Source organism: Galendromus occidentalis, unplaced genomic scaffold (genome assembly GCF_000255335.2).
Source record: "Galendromus occidentalis unplaced genomic scaffold, Mocc_1.1 scf7180000077440, whole genome shotgun sequence".
NCBI classification, from domain to species: Eukaryota; Metazoa; Arthropoda; class Arachnida; order Mesostigmata; family Phytoseiidae; genus Galendromus; species Galendromus occidentalis.
Window position 1 is genome coordinate 1,031,043 of NW_003805428.1, and position 19,684 is coordinate 1,050,726.

At 52.1% G+C, this 19,684-nt stretch overlaps 3 protein-coding genes across 3 annotated transcripts; all 3 read left to right on the forward strand.

The window, feature by feature from the left end:
• Positions 1-1,916: 1,916 nt before the first annotated feature.
• On the forward strand, positions 1,917-5,801 carry LOC100904759 (long-chain-fatty-acid--CoA ligase 5). The gene is made up of 11 exons (XM_003743136.1): positions 1,917-2,170; positions 2,311-2,473; positions 2,706-2,901; positions 3,001-3,141; positions 3,218-3,316; positions 3,435-3,533; positions 3,657-3,851; positions 3,934-4,275; positions 4,390-4,917; positions 5,005-5,178; positions 5,264-5,801. Exons 1-11 carry the CDS (start codon positions 2,125-2,127, stop codon positions 5,399-5,401), a joined length of 2,121 nt encoding a protein of 706 aa, XP_003743184.1. The 5' UTR covers positions 1,917-2,124; the 3' UTR covers positions 5,402-5,801.
• Positions 5,802-11,272: 5,471 nt separating this feature from the next.
• Positions 11,273-13,329, forward strand: LOC100904901 (E3 ubiquitin-protein ligase RNF185). The gene is made up of 3 exons (XM_003743137.2): positions 11,273-11,704; positions 12,312-12,516; positions 12,661-13,329. Exons 1-3 carry the CDS (start codon positions 11,552-11,554, stop codon positions 12,840-12,842), a joined length of 540 nt encoding a protein of 179 aa, XP_003743185.1. The 5' UTR covers positions 11,273-11,551; the 3' UTR covers positions 12,843-13,329.
• A 1,916-nt stretch (positions 13,330-15,245) lies between these two features.
• On the forward strand, positions 15,246-18,523 carry LOC114828220 (pituitary homeobox x-like). The gene is made up of 5 exons (XM_029111434.1): positions 15,246-15,336; positions 17,226-17,384; positions 17,785-17,933; positions 18,017-18,111; positions 18,199-18,523. The coding sequence occupies exons 1-5, from the start codon at positions 15,246-15,248 to the stop codon at positions 18,521-18,523; spliced, it is 819 nt and encodes a 272-aa protein (XP_028967267.1).
• The last annotated feature ends 1,161 nt before the right edge of the window (positions 18,524-19,684 follow it).

A 19,684-nucleotide genomic window follows, 5' to 3' on the forward strand; every position in this document is an offset into this window, starting at 1 on the left:
CTTTTCCTCTTTCAAAGGGTACAAGCGTCATGCCATCGGGTCTCTCGCCATCATTTCGGCTCCTTGGGGTTCCCTCAGATTCGGTATCTGAGCTAAATAATATCTGGGGGAGTACAAATCAGAAAGCTCTGGAGTCGGGGTCGCGGGAAAGGAGCGCGCGTTACGTTCGAATCCATCTGCATGTCCATCGACGAATCTTATTGACGACTCCTTCAGAGTCGTCAGACTGCTGGCGAACGGAGACAGAAAAGCGGAGAAGGTAGGCTCCATCACAGACTCCAGCGGCGGAAGGCTGGAGCCATATCGATCGATACTTCTCGCGAGCATCCTTCTCATTCCTGCCTCCATTTATAGGTGTTACAAGAGCAGCTTCGAGGTCGACTGGAGGGTGAGTGGGCCGGGGAGGCGTCGAAATGAAGCCGTCAGGAATGCGAGTCGATGGCACGACGTTGCGTAAGACTTCGGAGGGGATGGAGGGAAGACACTGACTCCAGGCTCCAGGTAGCCTTGGGGCGGAAGAACACCCGTAGGAATGGATATATATTTTCTCGAAGTATCAATGGAGGTATGGAAATCGTAGACTGGGCAGGGAGAGAATACTCGAGGGAAGAGCGAAGGATGCGCTCAGATTAGTTCCGATGTTGGCAAAGAAGCCCTACAGATTTGAATAGCCTCGGAATTTCTCAGAGTTCTGCTCGTCAGAGATGGATTCGAATACATTGCCGAAATCAAACATTGCCCGTGAACCACGGAGCTCCCGCGAATCCCTCGGGATCGCGCTGACTAGGACGTCGCACTACGCGCAGCGTCCATTTACAGACCAAACCTGCACATCGGCTCCGACTCCCTATTTTCTTCGTTTCCGAGATAGTCCCGCCGGCTGCTCCGGGGAAGACGATCACCTGCAGGATTCGTGTAGCCTATGCGTGTGCACCCATTCGGTCTGCTCGCCGCAAGTCCGGCTGGGCGCCTTTATCCATCAGATCAACGCCATCTGATTTGTTTCATTCGCCAGTTTCATTCTCCGCGGCGGGCGGTCAGGGTATGTTTCTATGTCCGTCAACAAACTTTTGACACTGCTGCGGGGAGGCTGTCCACCTCAGCGCTGAGGATTTCTTCAAACCAAGGAGGGAAGGCCTGTAGGCGCCGAGAATGGTAACGCCGCGCGCGCCTTGATCGAATACTTCAGATTTGTTGCAGCTTCGGGACTAAATGTGTGGAAGGAGAAGACGGTCCTCAGCAAACGACAACAGACGTCAGACTTTCATGCCGCTTGAGCTCTGATAAGTAAAGCTTGGTTTGTGGGCCTCAGTGCCTAGTTTTGCCCATATTCGGCCATTTTTGTCGAGAGAGGCAAGTCGGTGACCATCTATCGACGAAGACCGAATTGCCAAGGATGAGAGTTTCGCGGTCGGACTGATGTGAAATCGGCGCTGCTCTGCGGACAGCCGCGCTGAGAAAAGCGTAAAATATATCGGCCGCCGACTCAGAGGACTATGATGATCATCTTCTTCACCAAGAACAAAAAGCGATGTCCACTGATTAGCTCATTCGCAAATAAATCGAAAGTCCGTGGCTTACGTATGCTTTGCCGCTAAACAGATAACTTCAGCGAGATGGATCAAACGCTCGAACGTCCCCTTGTTTTCTTTCTCTGCGCGGAATCCGCTCCCCTACGCGCTCTCAATGTCCCCCTCCCCATCGCAGGTGATCGGGGAGCCGCTGTCTCGACTCGACGGCATGGCTGGCCGATACCAACCAGCACGGGAAGGCCTAATGGGGCTTTCGGTCTTACCCGCTCGAGCTTCGCGCGCCGTCTCCCCTCTCCACCTGGGGAGCTCGTTCGCTTTGCTTCTGGAGGACAGATGAGCGCGCGTCCCACACATCAGCTAGCAGCGGAACACGGTCTCTTCTCCGAGACACAAACACTCAAGCTCGACGCACGGCTCGTCAGTGAGGACGACAGAAGAACGCGCTTTCGACGCATTTCGCCGTGTTTGGAGCTCGGGAGCTGATCCCGAGACGTATCGCGAGTCTTCGAGCCCGGTAGTGTGCTGACTGGACGTCGGTTTACCCGTTGTCAAGCGACTTCTTACCGTATTGCTTACTGGTGTCGTGTACAACATGCTCCCGTCCCAGGCACCAACGGAATTCTGTGACGAAAGTCAAGGTTAGAGCTATTCGACGCGTGAGGAGCCGGTCGATACGAATCGGAGGCATGCCTGATATCCCGACGGAGCGATCGATATCGGCTGAGGTGCTTCCTGCGCCGATCAGAAGCGCAGTTACGTAACGTCGGCATTCTCGCAGGGAACCAATGTCCTCAAGACGTAAGCGCAGGGGGATGGTCGACTTACCTCGGCGGCTACTACGGGGCGATGGCGGCCTCCGGTGTGGCTGGATTAGTTATGAGCTACGTATGCTCCGGCGCGAATCCTGTGATTCCGCCGATTTCCCAGGACAACCAATCACGGTGAGCCACCTAGATCCCGGCCACGGATGCAAACGCTCTCATGCGTGCAGCCGCGAGCCGAGCTCACAGTGACCCGATGGCATACACTAATTAGCAGGCTCTCATGCAAATTTCAATATTCGTGGGTCATCGCTATCGCGATACCTGAGCTAGATGGTTCTTTGAGCTGTTGCCACAGGCATCGTACGATGCGCGAGAATGAATCTCATCCTTCGGCGTCCCTGCATTCCAGCGAGATGGTTGGGATCGGCGAGAAAGTGCGAACTTCGCGTTTGCTCCCGCCCGGAAAGTTCATGGAATACCTTTACGAAGATGCCCAGACACTCTTCGATGCCATGTACCGAGGAGCTCGCGTCAGCAATAACGGCCGATGCATGGCTTGGCGGGAGCCGGGAGCTAAAGAATATTCGTACATTCACTACAACCAGGTGCGATCTCGCGCCTGCGACTCGTTATCTCTTACGGCATCGTCCGATCGCGATGCCATCGTCGAAAATACAAAACCAATGCGCACGTCGACATTACAGGCACTGGGAAGAATCCGGAATTTCGCCTGCGGCCAAGCGGCTCTGGGCGCGGCGCCAGGCCAGAAAACTTTCATCGGTGTTTTCATGCAGAACTGCGTTGAAGCAATCGTCGCTGAGCAAGCTTGTTATTATTTCTCACAGGTTAGGACAGCGCTATCCGCAGGTTTTTTATTGCTCGGATCAAGAACGAGAACTAAAGCTGAATGCTTCCGTGCAGATTATCGTTTCGCTATACGACACACTCGGTAGAGAAGCTCTATGCTTCATCATTAATCAAGCATCCATTGAAGTAGTTGTCTGCGATACACCCGAAAAGGTGAGTCCACGACATGGGGACAGTAAAAAACTCCAGTGTGGAATAATTAATTGGTGCCGCATCATCTAATGCCCCCTTCGGACCTGGACAATCACTCACCTAATCTATCCCGCCCAAGATCGGGGTGCTCCTCAAAGAGAAGGTGAATTGTCCTCGACTTCGACGCATCGTTCACACGAAAGAGATTCCCGATGACGATATACGAAAGCAGGCCAAGGTGAGTTCCGTTTCGAGCTATAAGCTCCTTCGAGTCTCTCCGTCGTCTATTGTCACCGCGGAAGACGCAGCTGGGTTAAATCAGCTCGATGCTCTCAATCGATAATGGGATGCTCGATTTTAGGCTCTGGGAGTGGAACTGATCGCTTTCACTGAGGTCGAGAAGCTAGGTGAGAAGAACTTCCGACATCCGCTGCCTCCGACTCGGAATGAGCTAGCGACCGTCTGCTACACTTCCGGCACGACGGGGAATCCAAAAGGCGTGATGCTCTCCCATAAGAATATCGTGGCGTGCCTGTCTTCCGTCTGTCTTCAATTGGTGAGTACGGCTCCCTACCGACATCGCTCCCGCAACCGCAACGCATCGGTCAGATGTATCTCAGCTGAGCTTCGCATTCCAGGGGGAATTCGCGCCGAACAAGACCGATGTCATGATTTCATTCCTGCCGCTGGCACACATGTTGGAACGCTGCTGTGAAATGGCGCTCTACATGGGGGGAGGCTGCGTCGGATTCTTCAGCGGCGACATCCGTGGACTAGCGGATGATATGCGAGCTTTGAAACCGACCATTTCACCGACGGTCCCTCGCTTGTTGAATCGAGTTCACGATCAAGTCGAACTGGTCGCCAAGAGTAGCATTTGGAAACGAGCTATACTCGCGCTGGCTCTCAAGAGCAAGGAGTCGGAAATGAGGAAATTCGTCATTCGGAAGAACTCCATCTGGGATCGACTTGTTTTCAAGGTATCGGTCGCGGAAACTCAGCTCTTGACGATTCTTTCACCACTGACGTTCGATTGAAGACATTGATAGGCCGATAGGTGAAACTAACGACACGCCAATTCTCTCTCGAATCAGACGGTCCAAGAAAGTTTCGGTGGTCGATTGCGTCTCATGGTCGTCGGATCGGCCCCACTCGCAACGAACGTCATCGACCTCGTCCGCTGTGCTCTCGGCGCCGTCATTGTCGAGGGCTATGGTCAGACAGAATGCACAGCTCCGTGCACCCTCACATTCCCTGGCGACTATGAAGCAGGCCACGTTGGCCCGCCGATAGCTGCGTGTGCCATCAAACTCGTTGATGTCGCCGAAATGGAATACTACGCCTGCAATGGCGAGGGCGAGATATGCGTCAAAGGCACCACCGTGTTCCACGGCTATCTGAATGATCAAAAAATGACAGAGGAAGTCCTCGACCAAAACGGCTGGCTCCATACCGGGGATATCGGAAAATGGATGGAGAACGGCACTCTTAAGATCATCGATAGGAAGAAGCATATCTTCAAGCTCTCGCAGGGCGAGTACATCGCTCCCGAAAAACTCGAGAACATCTTCATTCGGTCGCCTTTCGTTGCGCAAATTTTCGTTCATGGGGAAAGTCTCAAGGTACAGAAGGATTTTTCTGGAACCGGAATGCTCGAATGAGCCGATCGAATTCAGAATGCGATGAGAAACCTCCTTTCTCGATTTCAGTCATGTCTCGTCGGAATCCTTATTCCCGAGGAACAATACTTGTTGTCGTGGGCTGCCGAAAACCGAATCTCTGGAACCTTCAGTGAGCTCTGCCAGAATCGGGTCGTCAAGAAATCCATACTCGATGAACTCGCTTCTCTAGGCAAAAAATCTGGCCTGAAGAGCTTCGAGCTGGTGAGTTTGTCGCTCATGCCGACCATAACACGATGCAAATCTTCGCGATCTCGATCTTCATCCGCGAAACCGATTTTGATTCCAGTTGAAAGACATCGAATGCCATGATGAATTGTTCAGTGTGGAAAACGGCCTACTCACGCCTACGCTGAAAACCAAGCGGCCGGAGTGCCGCAAGGCATTCGCTCGACAACTCTCGGAGATGTACAAGACACTTCAATAATGAGTGACGCTCGTAGATTTCTCAACAATAAAGTAATATACTGCGGCTAGCTGTTTCAGTGGCGGTCGAACCATCAAGAGACCGCCTCTCCATAGCGATTGACGATTCAACGGTGATAAGGCAACGACGATTTCACGTTGATAAGAGATAAGGCACCGACGATCTCGGAAGGCCCTGGTCCTAGAGCCACGTACGGGGGAGGAACTCGGAAAACTCGCCGAATTGACGAGAATCTACCATAGGATCCCTAGGACTGTCCACACATCTGACGACGAATCTAGCCTCAAAGTCTTCGAGGGCGTCGCTTTCGGAACGGAACAACACTGAAATTCGCCCTATGCCTCTCGCGACCGCGAAGCAACGGATTCGGAGGAATAAACCAGAGATTTGCGCTGTCAGAGATGAGGCTCGGCTATCATTTGCGGGTTCTCTTCCTGGAGTTGTTCTGGGTTATTATCCTTTCGCGGTGGTTTTCCTCGAGAGAGGTCTGCAGGCGATGTCATGCGCTATTAAAGACTGGGATTGGGAGAAAGCTAAAGAGCTATCCTCTCCCAAAGGAGCCAGTCGATAAGTCAGTTCGAGTATCCACAGCCGGATACCACCGGGGCGAACTCAGCGAACAGCAGACGAGAATACCGCGATCCTCACTGCTCTCAGGAGAGGGATCACAGATGGTCTTATTCTGCCTATCTCAGTACCCAAGGGAAATGTCGCGATCCCGATGCTCTTCGACATCCTGGATTGCTCTAGACGCCCCGCCTTACATCTTCCAGAAGCCGCTCGCGCCGCGATGATCGATACTTCCAGGAGAATCCCGGATGACATTCGTTCGCCTAGCTCTGATAGCCAAGGATCCTAGGGAGAATGTCAAGCGAGCAAGGATCGTCCTCGAACCAGTGGGTGCGAGACCCGAAGTTTACAGCGATGTGATACCGAGGAACTCATTTTATCCGTGATAAAGGAGAGAGAGCCACGCGCGGACGGGGTCGGAGCCCCTCAAGGGTCGAGCGGCAAGGTCGAGGCAGTGACCGGATCAGGCTCCAGAAGGAAAGTTGCTTTGTCTGGTCCAAGAAGGTGTCCCGGAGCACGTCTGAGAGTTTGGTGCAGAAGAACACGTCCACTTCGACTCAATGACGAGCGGCGTCGTGGTGTTCAATGATGAGAATCTAGGACAGTCGGCTCATGTTCATACTAGAGGAAGAGATTGGGAGACTAGATCAATCAAGAGACTCCGGATAAGCATTGACCGATAAGCCGCATCATTGCCACGAACAGGAAGGAATCTTGAAGAAGGAGGTGAATGCGGCGCCGCAAAGAACTCACGCCGAAGTCTATGGACGTCCGACGTTATCGAAGTTTCAAAGATTCAAATGAGAGCCTCAGCGGTTTGATGCCTACGAACGCCAATGCGGTACTCGCTCCGAGAAGCCGGAGTGCAGCAAGGAGTCCGAAGAACGCATGACCAGGTGTTGAGGGGTAAGTGGGATGTCCTCAGAACCTAGCCTTCAGGACTGACCGCGGTCGGCACATATAACAGTAGACCAGGCGATTTCCTACTCTCAACAGCGATGGCAGGGATGGCTAGAGATACTGCAGTAACTTCTATACTTCATCCCGGAGAGAATCTATCCCGCTTTCGCCGTCAGGGTGCCCCTGTTCATAACTTCGATAAAGAAAAGCTTCGAAAAAACATTACGCTCCGGGAAGCTCTTGGATCGTGGAATGCTGTAAAATATCAACGAACTACTTGGGCTATCGGAGGCTACGTCTGCAACTGTCCGACGTTCGATTCGACGAGTATAATGGCTGCGGACTTCCACCAGAAGGCTCTGATGAGTCTAACCAAGGCCGTAGTTTGTTACAGACTCGGAGCGAACTGATGAGACCAAGTGGTTAACAGGCAGGTTGGATCCCCCGACCAGAGCCCGAGAACGCGTGTCGTCGTGTCGTACAGTGAAAAACTTCTTTGAGGATCAGCAAGTCCGTCTTCTCGAAAGGCAAACTCAGCCTCGGACTTAAATCCGATTCAGAACCTGTCAGATGATGTCGCTGTAGAAAATTGGTGGAGTTGATTGGACGGGGACGATGTAGGGTACGAGAAACGTGATTCACAAATTGGAGAGGCTCATTCATTACTCTCGTAATCGAAGCAGCTTAAGGTCCCGGGATAAGTCGTGCCGGGGCCTCCTCCAACCTTCAAGAAAAAATTATGCGCGGCCCGTTGATGATGTCGAAATGCTCGTTACGCCAAGGTGCAATTTCAGAAGTTGATAGGTCGAAATCGAATCTCCCCCCCGTCAGTAACAAGTCACAAGACGGCAACAATGTTTGATGGACGCGATACTCACGAGGAATTCGCAGATCTTAGAACGTCTCAGCTATCTCATCGCTGCCTCGGGCTTCGGCAATAAGACGTTCATCATTAACTTCTTCCTCTTCATGAGACAAAATCCACCGATTTCATCAGATTCCAAGAGTACCTTTGTTCAAGACAACCTTGTCAAGGCACGTTTGTCATGTCACGAACGAGCCTGAACGGGTCTTTCAATTGAGTGTTCGTTGTGACAAACCTACTCGACCACCAGGTCTCCCCTACCGTCTGCGTCTATGGGGAAGCGACCGAAATATTATCAGGTAAATTGCAAGCAGAGAGCCCTGCAGAACCTCTCATAATGTCCTGGAACCGTGTGTGAATCGCGAGCATCATTCGAAATCCAATCGCGTACTGAGCATTCTTAAAGCCGAACTGCCTCAAGGAACTATCGCTCCAAAGTGATGAGACTTATCTCTGTTCCGAATGCCGAAATCCTACTTCCTACAGAGCCTTTCACCTGGCCTTTCCTCATAAGACTCGTGGCCGAGCATGACACCGATGAGATGCGGCGTGCCGTGTTAAATAAGGTGAGATGTTCATCCGTGTTGTTACGCAACTCTTCCTTCAATAATACCCCGTACTCCCTTATGAGGAGGAGCGTGTTCCGTATCGAGGGAGTTTGATTCCCGGACATCTGATTTCTACTGAAGGATTTGTAAATCAGGAATATATATATGAGACAATCCATTGATCGATACAGCTGCTGTTTGAGGCGAAGGAGCTCTAAAACTAGTCAAGGAGCTAGGCAGGCGTATCGTCGCAAGAGGAGGAGACAAACAAGCAGCGGCGTTCATACGCCAACGCATCGCAATCGAAGTTCAACGCGGGAACGCGAGGATGATCACAGGAGGAATGCCTCCACGTTGCGCCCTCAGAGAGCTCGCGCTCTTGGGCGGCTGATTCTCCCATCGAAATTGTAATATATATGTATCATTGAATCTCCCTAATAAAAGGAATGTTATCCATTGATCTATGGATGTGAGTTCTGTCGAAATCGTAGTCTACAGCCAAGAAAAACTGAGGCTCGCTATTTCTCTCAAAGTTGGAGACGACCTTCATATACTCCTTCTTGATGTATTATTATACATGCCAAAGTGAGAGGCAGAGCGCTCAGTCTGCTCGGCTATCTGCACTCTTAGGGGACCTACTTCTAATTTATACCCGCCTTCAAAGGCCTCTCGAGAGGCGTTTTGAATTTCGCTGACTTGTAGCAGATAGAGTTTCTCGAGAAGAGAACTCTAACCGCGCAGGAAATCAAACTAAATCAATGTCTGCTGTAGCGGAAATAGTGTGCTCGTGGTCGCGAGATTTTTTCTTCGGAGAGGTCTTGGGGAAGAGCATCCTTGCACGCACCGCTCCCAAGAGAATATAAACTCAGGCAAGCGGGCAGCGTAGACTCACGAATCCGACAGCCGCCTCGATTTGTGAAACGGTCCTACTGAAAGCGGTGCCGGGGATTGCTGCCACCGGATCCCCCATGCCATCCGGACATCAGAGGGTCGTTTTCGGTTCCACATTCTCGGCGCTGACTGTTTCTCCGGAAGCCTCTGAACTCGACTCCAGAAATTTGAATCAGGCAATCGTCGCTGCTCATCTCGAATTTGTCAGCGGGCAACATCTGTTTGCTCTTTGTCGCAGCGTCGATAATAATATTTCCCAAGACTGACTCTCATTACGATGGACTTGATCGTTCCATAGTACGACTCGACAACATACTCGTCTTAATGTATTCATCGAAAGAATTCTCGGAACGAACAGTGAAAAACGAAAGATACGGAAGAAATATCGGAGACAAATTCGAGGGGGCATCAGATAGAGGATAGAGGTTAAGGCCTGGGAATCGAAAACATCCGTTCCAGGCATCATAGAGGCACGGTACGCCATTGTTCTAATCTAAGGCTGCTCTGATCCGGAGGACGTGGCTTGGCGGTCGAAGAAAGACGCTCTCAGAAGCCGCTCACGCTCGGAACTCGGTGTCGATCTCGATGAGCCTCGTTCTCCTTAAAACTTTTTCAACTCTTGGCTCACGGGGTTCGAAGGTGTCCCCACACTGAACACACTGGGCGTAACCTCCACCACATCGCGAAACGAAAGCTGACCCTCTCGCGAAACAGTTCCCGAACACCTCCAACAACAGTGGGCCTCCAGGACACCCATCACGCCAGCTCCTCGTCCTCAGCCTGCCTTGCGGCATCCCGACAGCAGTATTCTTTTCGCAGAAGAACTCGTTCTAGAACGACTCGCTACCCTACGGCCCAAGTTTCCCAATGAGCTAGACCTCATCCCGCCCATCTTCCTGGAAACCTTCCGATATCCCGCATGCGAAGCCCTCACAATGATACCCCAACGTTCATGTGAGGACGGTGTCCTTCACCATTTCGGTGCAGCATTGTCGCGGCGGTGCGCATCAAAACTTCCGAGAGTGTAACCTCTAGCTACCGTCCTGTCTCTCAGTGGGATCGGCATCCATGGCCAGACCAATGACTGGTGCCCAGGTGTCCCATCGAACCACTGGTTCGGAGTGCGCGTCGATGACCAACTTTCAGTCCCCTTCCCCGAGTCTTCAGGAGTCGTCCGAGGCTCAACCCTGCCCCGAAGTCCCTAGGTCATCGCCGTTCTGGACATTTCTCCGGGCTCCCTTCGTTCCCCGGGCTCCTGTTTTTTGCGCATGACGTCAACGTTTCCGGACCCGCATTCGATTAACTCGCTTGACCTGGTTCTTCCTATCAAATTCGGCTCTGAAGCTGCATCGGTCTTCAGCGGAATGCGCGAGGTGTTTGTAAGAGGGAATTCACTGCATTCCACACAGAGGTAAGGAGACACGAGCTTACTCGTTCGATTTCAGACTTCCTGCCCCTTTTCTCGAAGAGCTCCGGATGACTCAGCACTGGACACCGTTCGCAGGTCGCGCATCCTGTCACCACTAACACACGCCGCGAGAATGTTCGGGAATCCGATAGCTGACAGCTGCGCGAACTTCTGTGAGCGGAAAACCAGACTTCGAAATATCTCCAGGAGCCGCCCGACTTCCCACGAAGCCTAGAGCAAAAATCATAGTCATCATTGCCTCCGTTCGCTTGCCTATGGACGATTCCTTCTTACCAGTGAGCCGTGAGCACTCCAGGTCGGATGAACGCGATGCGCATACGTATTCCAACCAGCTGCATGGAAAAGCCGTATACCCGATTCGTTCGTACCAGCCGAGAAATCTGTGTTTGAACGGGGGACCGCGCTCAGACACAGCAGACAGTCGCCAGAGGGGCTGTCGCTGCCGCTGAGCTGAAGTCCCTGCAGCCTTCGACTCTGAGCGTCTCTGGTGTATCGCGCACTCATGCGCGATTCCTCGCGAGACCCTCTCAGTCGACAAACCGAGCTTGCCATCCAGTACTCTCCGAAGCAATCTCGAAGTTTCGCAAGCGCTTGCCGCAGCCCAGGCTGCGACTGCGTTCAATGGTAAAGGGAAAGCTCAACGGTCGATGAGGTAAAATTTCCCCGGCGACAACAACAACGACAGTGACAACAACAGCGACCAGTTCTTGTGACTTCCGATCGTTGTTATTGCTTACCGGAGCTCCGCTCGGGGAAACGACGGTACTCGTGCAACGTCTGAGATATCTTCGTCAATGTGATCGAACGACGAGAAGCATTCGAAGCCACATCACATATGAAGCGCTGTGAGCTGAGTGCTTCAATAGCCTGTATGGAATAGGAAGTGACAAGGCCAGCTACGGGACTACTGACACAGAAATACCACGGGAGATTATTCGAAAGGAAACATGCCAGAGACCGACGACAAATCGGAAGACACGGCAACATTCGAGTGCAATATCTGCCTCGATACGGCGAAGAACGCCGTAATTAGCATGTGTGGTCACTTGTTCTGCTGGCCATGTCTTTACCAATGGCTCGAAACTCGTCCGCAAGGCCAGGTAAGCCACTTCATCGCAGCTTAATCCGAAACTTTCCAGCTGTCGATAGACTTTCGGAATTTCCGAATGACTGCGAGTTTCAGACTTCTCTACGAACAGTGATCGGTACTCTCCATGACAACTTCAGTTGGCTAGTCGATCTCCGAAAGGATTCTGACATTCCGGCGGACGTGATCATCGGACGTTCGCTCCGGGGAAAGTTTTTCCAATCGGAGGAACCGACCTTGATCAGCTTCCTCACTCCAGTGGAGCTACCGAGCGGATTTGTCGTGCGAACATCTGCTTCTCCCGTGGAGACTCAATATAGCTGAATAATTTTCTGATTTCTCGATCTTTCCCTCGCGAGAGGCCCCGAATACGCCTCGAATCCAGCGGCGCACGCATTAGGGTTGCAGCTGCTATGTGGGCTACCGTACAGAAGTTAAAGAAAATCCCTCAGCTTTGTAGCTTTATTCAGAAAAAGAGAAATCACCGCTCGTGAGAAATCGTAGCACGCATATCACGTGAACACTCTCCTTGAACTTCGCTGTTTGTGTTTCTCCTCCTCGCCCCGGTGGAATTTTCTTCAGAAGACGACAGAATAAACAGTGATTTTTCTCCTCCCCAGGTCTGTCCAGTCTGCAAAGCAGGCATAAGCCGAGACAAAGTCATTCCTCTCTACGGCCGCGGGGGCTCAAAGACTGACCCGAGAGAAAAGCTACCGCCGCGACCTCAAGGACATCGGACCGAACCAGAAGCCGATTACGCCGGGCCTGGTGGCGGGCATCGCTACGTTTTCGGAGATAACCCCCACTTTCTGTCCTTCGGCATCGGTAAGTCATGGTGAATGAATCATCAATCAGGAGAATTTTGCTTCACTTGTTCGGCTCGCTTGAAAGTCAATCACTATATCTGCAATCTCAACATTGAGATGGAGCAGAAGCGGTGCCGAAGTGACGTGTGAAATTTCTCTGTAGGAGCGTTCCCATTCGGCTTCTTCGCGTCCTCCTTTAACCTGGCCGGCGGGGCCGGGAACCCAATGGAACACCAGCATCGAGACGCCGCCGGACCTGCGGACCATCAAATGCAAGATCAATTAGTATCGAAACTATTCTTGTGGCTAGCCTGCATCTTCCTTCTCTGGCTACTAATGGCGTGATAATGTGCAGCCGGATGAAGAACGAGCGTCAATGGTTGCCGGCGTCGAGCGGTCTCGAATCATCATCGCTGGCAGCACTTGAGGCCATTTTCCAATTCCTGAAGCAGGCGCACAGTTGCACAAGATTCATCATCGTGATCGTAGTCTCGAGTGAGCTCGTCGTCGACGACGACCGCCGCAATGTATTGGGCACTATAACGAATTCAAGCTGCGTTCGTTCATCCCTGAGAAGTATTCCTCGCGCCGCGATAGTCCACCGCTTCGAAGAGTTTCATTTGTATATTATAACCTATTGACAAGGGCCTCCTTCTAGTCGCACCTCAGTTCCAGACAGGAGGATGGCAGAGGTGCTCCCCCCCCCTTCACTCCTCAAGCGTGACCGATGAGAGAAACATCAGAGAGGGGCTCTAGCCGCCGCCGTCGACGACGAGATTATAATCAGACGGCCGCAACTCGTACTCGAAGAATTGCTCAACGATACCCGAAAACATTTCATAATTGCCCGAGAACCCTCCACCAGGTTGGGGGCAAAACGTATCGATTCGTCTAATGGAGCAATTTTCAAACTTTGTTGACTGAGGGTGGTCATTGGAATGTTAGAGAAACCTCCCGTTGTTTTTCAAGCTCGGAATGGAATAAAGTAACGGATATTTGATGAAACGAATCGGCCACTCATTAGAGGGCGTTTGGATCTCATTTTTTAGTGAGAGGCATCAGCGCTTTCTAACGTTCAGCTACGAGGTGGAGATAAGGAGATCAGCCTCGGAACAGATGAATACAAAAGCGCTTCTCAATGGGGTTCGATAGATCTCCTCCATGGATATCGAGGTCCGCGAGAAATCTTCGATGATCCTGATGGGTCACCCCCCATCTGGCAGCGATGAGATCATGGCGCGTCGTGGGAGAAGTTCCCTGGAAGGGGAAATCGCCGTCATGAATTTATTGCGATCCTCCCGAATCCCTTCGTTGTAAGAGAAACGCATCGATTACATGAGCAAGGTACCTGGCAGGGAGCATTGCCATTGCGAAAGATGGGGGTGAAGGCTTAGTCCTCAACGAAATGCCATCGGTCACATTGCCAGTTTCCGCGGCGAAGGGACAATCTTCAAGGAAAGAAAAGGGTATGCAGCGCAATCGAAGTCCGCAACTACCGTCCTTAGGGATCAGATCCGGAGCGAGAAGCAAAGAAGCAGAGCAGTCATTTAGACATGGAGGGCGGCGTCTTGGAAAAGCTTCACTGCCCTGGATGGGGAAAAATGTGATCACGACACAAGGACGGAGCAGCAAGAGCGGATCACTAGCGGCAGAAGTGCTCGTCTCTATTGAGGAAGAATGTTTCCCAACGGACTTTCCTCAGCTCAACTCTTCGCTCCTCTGCTGAAGATCTCAGTCTATCAATGATAATAGTGACGCCTGACGCAACATCCGAGCCACCAGGGTATGCAGGAAAGGCGTATCATGATAGTTCAGGAAGATACGCCGGCATATAATAGTCTCAGACATCTCGAGCCGGAGCCGAGTTGGGTGAACAATTACCGCGACAACAGCATAGAATACGCGGTGAAGCGCCTCGCCTCCTGCACTACAGCTTGGATCGGTCCGCTGGAAAATTGGGTTCAGCGTTGAAAACGGAACGTGCGAGCCTTCCTCTGCGATCGTCACGAGAAGAAACTCCCTGGGGATATGTCCTGCACTAATGGACAGCAGAAATCACTGGTATCCAGCCGGTATCTCCGGCCGGTACCTCTGGCAAGAATTACCAGAAAGAAGCTCCGACAGGGATCTCCGAAAGGAATCTCCGACAGGAATCTCCGACAGGAATCTCCGACAGGAGAGGTCAACAGGGAGGCCTCGGTCAAGGAGCAGTCTAGAGCAGCCGTCCCGAAGAACAGTCCTGAGAACCAATAAGGCCATTTCGAACCTCCATCAAGCCGGACGATACGATCGAGAGCTCGAGACGCTGCATGGTCAAGGTCCCTGTAAGCGAATCTCGATTCGAAGGGAGGAGGCTCTCAGGGTCTCAGCGCCGAACCTGACGTTCCGAGGGATGAGCCGGGGAGTGAATGACCTCGCCCAAATTCAAAAAAAGACTTATCATGTTTTTTCCGAGCCCACCCTCGCGTCTTCCCCGTTCTCTGGAATCTCAACAGATATTCTGCCAGAGCCGTTTTCGCGCCCCGAGAACCCTCTAGACAAGACCTCCTCATGCTCCTAGATGCCGTGGAAGCTGGGGAATCCAAGACTTATATCTCTCCGTGATAAGCTTGCCCCTAATCTAACGCAATGCCCATCCTCGATGAGATATTTCCCGAAACTTTGATCTCTAGTCCAAACTGAGCATTTAGATAGGCCGCGAAGGGACTCCTGGTAGCCAATCTTCGATCTGCGAATTGCGATTCGAAGATGGGCTACAAGGAGTTGAAGCAAAGGAATCCGAAGCTCCAGGTGACCGAAGGCGATCGCGAACTGGAGATGCTGCGCCGAAGACTTCCGGGTAGGGGTTCTCCGTCAAGAGTGCGACTTCCGAGAATCCAAAAACGCGAGGAATCTTTCCGGCGGGTCGGAACTAGATCAAATGCCCCTCAATGGACCGCTCCCCGTCCCGCTACGATGGTCCACCTTAAATGTTCCTCCCTGTCATCGAAAGCGTATGTAGTAGTGCTTGATGACCGAACGAGAGGAGCGAGTTTGCGCACGCTCGCCACGCCTCCATCATTGGGCGGGCGCGGGTGGAGCCTGTCTTCGTGTCAGGACGAAATGTGATTCAGGTTAGAAGAGGAGCAGGTTTGTGTGTCTTGCTGCTCCCATCGGCCGCCTCGGCACAACCGACGACGGATAAGGAGGTGCGAGTATGAGTGATATTGCACTCTGAGCGGATCATGCCGGACAAACTGCACGAGTGATGGAGTCAGACCCTCAGAAAATGCTCTTTTGCGTCGAGAGGATTTCCTCCAACAACCAGCAAGGTGGGTGCTCCGATCCGTTCTCGCCTCCAAAATATCGCCTCAGAATGACGGTCAGCATGATGCGACCAAGACTCCCAGAGTAACCGTGCCCGGACGAATCACTTGCTGCCCGGGGATTCTCTTCGAGAGGGGGAGAATGTTTGTCGGAGCAGCTGTACGGCAGAAGTTCAGACAGAGGCAGCCCATCCGAAAACACGCAAGGCCTTTTCCGCGTCGAGAGCGGGCTCGGGTCTGATTTTCCGGGTGGATCTTTCCCTTCGGGAATGACCGAGCATACGCTCCAAGAGCCCTTCCATTCCTCACGAAACCCTCGGCTCCACTCAAGGGAATTTATCTCCGTTAGTCGGGGACAATTTTTGCTCAGGTCCACACGGACGGTTGACGCTGTCAGATCCCCCAGGGGTTCTCGGGGAATCCTCCAAAGGTCCAATTGGCTCCTTCATGCTTTGATCGCTGTCCGACTCAGAAAGATTCTCGTCAGTAGACAGATCCCTCGCTCAACCGCTGTCGTACATCATCTCGGGGGCCCATCTCCCACGTACCCCCTGTTTTCCTCGAGCGCTGTAGTCAGCAAGATGTCTGAGGAACTGCTCACGGATAGGCTTGGGCGATAAGCCCAGATGAATAGACTGATTTCCAGGCTCAAGGATGACCATATAATATCCCCCGGGTCTATCTCATCGGATGAGACAAACGCTCCTTGTAGGGGCTACGGACCTTCTTTCGTTCGACTTCTCTATGCGCCCGTGAGGTATTTCTGTCTCTTTCCTCGGATATTCCTCTTGAATTGACCCTTCTCTCTCAAATGACACACCTGATAAGACGAGCGAGGACTGGGGAATCCTTTCTCTGATACACCGTTGGACAAGAGGCCAGCGACAGAAAACATACAATTGACGTAGAAATCAGTCAGCGACATGCGATTCGATTTATACTGTCAAGATTCGGGAGCTTCCCCTGCGACCATCGGACCCCTTTGAATGCAACAAGTCCTGGGGACCTTTTCTGCGGAGCTTTTTGTTGGAGCTCTTTCCTTCTGCCTCTCTCCAAGCCTGGGTCCTAGGTATCCACCTCGACATTCGCCCGATGGAGGACGCTCCCGCTCCCCACGGAGCGACTCGCCGCGTGAGACAGAGGCTGAGACGGCCGTAGAACGTCTAATAAGCGCAGACCGATGACTCGGCCATCCCTCAGCCTCGCTTACAAAAAAGATTGCTTCCTCAATTTTAAAACTGCAAAGCAACCAATCCGATCCTTTGCCTATCTCTCTTTGCCTATCAGATACCTCCGAAGGGCGTATTGTATTCCAGCTCATGTTGTTGTCAAGAGTTGGAGCGGAATTTCTCTCTGACGCCGCGGGATGGTGGCTTGTTCTAACTCCATGGCTTGTTCTAACTCCGGATTATCCGTCCTGTAGCTCTGATTAGCCACCGGTTGGCGAACACGACCGAGTGGTCCACGACTTGTGACTCCGCCACGAATACCCAATATCGGCAGGCTCCCACCAAGTTCACCATAGAGAGCATTCTCGCGTCCCCACATTGTGCCGAGGCCAACGCCGGGGCCACCATCCTCGGTACGCCGGCGATGGCACTAGACCTTCGGAACGAATCCATCTCAGTGAGTTTGAAGACCTCCCCTCGAAGGCATACCGCGGATTCTGTGATCCCTAGAATCACAGAATCCCACCGCCGAGCTCCACTGACAACTGTTCAATTTCATCATTCGACCAGATGTCCTGCGCTCCCCGAGACGCCCGCCCATTACCGACGGGAAGCTTCACGTATTCCCCATACGCAGCAGCAGCAGCAGTGCACCATGGTATTTGCCCGACGACAACACTTAGCCAATCTCGACCAGAGCCTTTCCTCTATGCTTTGACAGGCGAGTACTGCCATTGTCCTCCCAGGCAAGCCGGTCGATGACTCCATATGAGGGTCGACGAGGTTCAGGAACGATAATCGCAAACATTTCAGCTCTCTGCGGTCTCGGTCATCCTCCCTTGATGGGCGGCGTGACTCGGGCAACAGCGGTGGGCCGGAGAACGCGCAAGGCTGGTGTAGACAGGAAACCGCGTCAAGCTTATAGCGTCAAGCAGCTCGAGAGACTGGAATCTGAGTTCAAGGTATCTTCTCTCTCAACGACCGAAACACCGAAGCGCATCTGATCTTGAGCGTATCAGCTAACGTCATGTATTCTCCCTCATAGATCGATAAATATTTGAGCGTGAGCAAACGAATGGAACTCTCTGCGGCCCTGAATCTGACCGAAGTTCAAATCAAAACCTGGTTTCAGAATAGAAGGTGATAAAGTGATTACGAGCCCAATCGACAATTTCGACGCATTCTCGCATCTGGGAGAAACTCACGTGGATTTATACTATTTTGTAGAACTAAATGGAAGAAGCAGATGACAGCGAAAGTGAAAATGGCGCAGCGTTCAGCGATACGATGGACGACGGGGATGACGGACGTGAACAGTGCCGGACATAATATGATCTCCATGACAGATGGATCTTATGGCAATAATGATTCTATGCTGAATTCGTTGCGAGAAGCACCACACGAATCTGACGATGATGATGTCGACGACAATGAAGACGATAACTTCGACCGATTATCCAATCTCGACGAAGCAACGCTCCGTGAGTCCGATCGACTCACAGATCCGAATAGTCGTCTGACTGTCGGTGACGGCGAGGATGATGAGAATTGACTTACAGAGCTCGCCGCAAAGGCAGCGGATATCTATCATCGAGTCGCCTGGGTTCTTGCGAAAGGGGCATCCGATACAAATCGCAAGCCGAGTTCTTCAAGGGATTCTGATAGTCGCAGACACCACGTCAAGGAAAAGAACGAGCCCAGTGACCCATCTCAAACACTCTGTGTTCTGTGTCAAGAGGGGTTCCCGGGCTGTGCTCCAACTATCGGCCGGAGTTTTCGCATCGACACACATGGACGTGCTTCCGGGCACTCGGCCCTGCTCCAGAGGCCTTTCCTATGTGAACGACGATTCGGTGACCAGAGTGGGCACACACTCGTTCAAGTAAGGCGGTACACTATTAGCTCAGAAGATGCGCACAAAGCTGAGCTTCACCAGAAATTATTCCGTCGGATAGCGTGTCAATTTCACAGCTCATCGAATAAACCAAAAATCCGCGACTTTGGCCTCGCGGCGAGGAGTTTTAAGAATTTCTGTCCTTATTTTCCGGAGTGTCGTGAAGCCGCCGGACCGGCAGCGAGGTATTTATGAGATCTTATCATGCATGATTGGATGACGTCTCTTCTTGAACGATACGGGTGGTTTGAGCAAGAGTAGGGACCTCCAGATTCTAGAGCATCCTGGGAGGGAAATCCTTCACAGCGAAAATCGCTACAGTTCCTCGTCGGGCATGAATAGAACCTTGGCACAGAGAACTGCGTTATGTTGTTGATGGCATAAGCCATGTCCGAATCTCAGTCGAAAGGTGACATTCCTGCGGGGTGCTTTCGCTGTGGGTCATCGGGGCAGTGGTGATTCACTACTCGCGGGGGATTAGAAAATGAATCTCTCTATGGGATGGACCCAGATGGAGGCATCTATTGATATATTCTGAGGCTCACAGGGAAATAGGAGGCTCATCTGAGATGAACGTATCTGAATATTAGGACCCAGACCCCAGAAGAGCCCGATTCCCGACCCTAATTGATATCCTCTTCGGCAGAAACTCCTCAGATCTCTTAGAGGGATATATTTGGTGGAAGTATGACGATTGTCCGAATGACCGAGCGAGTAAACTCGGGCGAGACCTTTTCGAGCTTATTTTTGATTCAGTCGTCGTTGATGGGCTCCATGAGGGAACACAAGAAAGAATCGCTTCTGTGGAGCTGGACCCAC

Excerpts from the sequence above, each read along its gene's own strand:
- LOC100904759 (XM_003743136.1), top strand. The coding sequence starts at position 2,125 with ATGCTCCCGTCCCAGGCACCAACGGAATTCTGTGACGAAAGTCAAG. Across the intron at positions 2,171-2,310 it reads ATTCTGTGACGAAAGTCAAG|GGAACCAATGTCCTCAAGAC; the intron begins GTTAGAGCTATT and ends GCATTCTCGCAG. Across the intron at positions 3,317-3,434 it reads TCTGCGATACACCCGAAAAG|ATCGGGGTGCTCCTCAAAGA; the intron begins GTGAGTCCACGA and ends ATCCCGCCCAAG.
- LOC100904901 (XM_003743137.2), top strand. The coding sequence starts at position 11,552 with ATGCCAGAGACCGACGACAAATCGGAAGACACGGCAACATTCGAGTGC. Across the intron at positions 11,705-12,311 it reads AAACTCGTCCGCAAGGCCAG|GTCTGTCCAGTCTGCAAAGC; the intron begins GTAAGCCACTTC and ends TCTCCTCCCCAG. Across the intron at positions 12,517-12,660 it reads CTTTCTGTCCTTCGGCATCG|GAGCGTTCCCATTCGGCTTC; the intron begins GTAAGTCATGGT and ends ATTTCTCTGTAG.
- LOC114828220 (XM_029111434.1), top strand. The coding sequence starts at position 15,246 with ATGGGCTACAAGGAGTTGAAGCAAAGGAATCCGAAGCTCCAGGTGACC. Across the intron at positions 15,337-17,225 it reads GCTGCGCCGAAGACTTCCGG|CTCTGATTAGCCACCGGTTG; the intron begins GTAGGGGTTCTC and ends TCCGTCCTGTAG. Across the intron at positions 17,385-17,784 it reads CGCCGGGGCCACCATCCTCG|CTCTCTGCGGTCTCGGTCAT; the intron begins GTACGCCGGCGA and ends CAAACATTTCAG.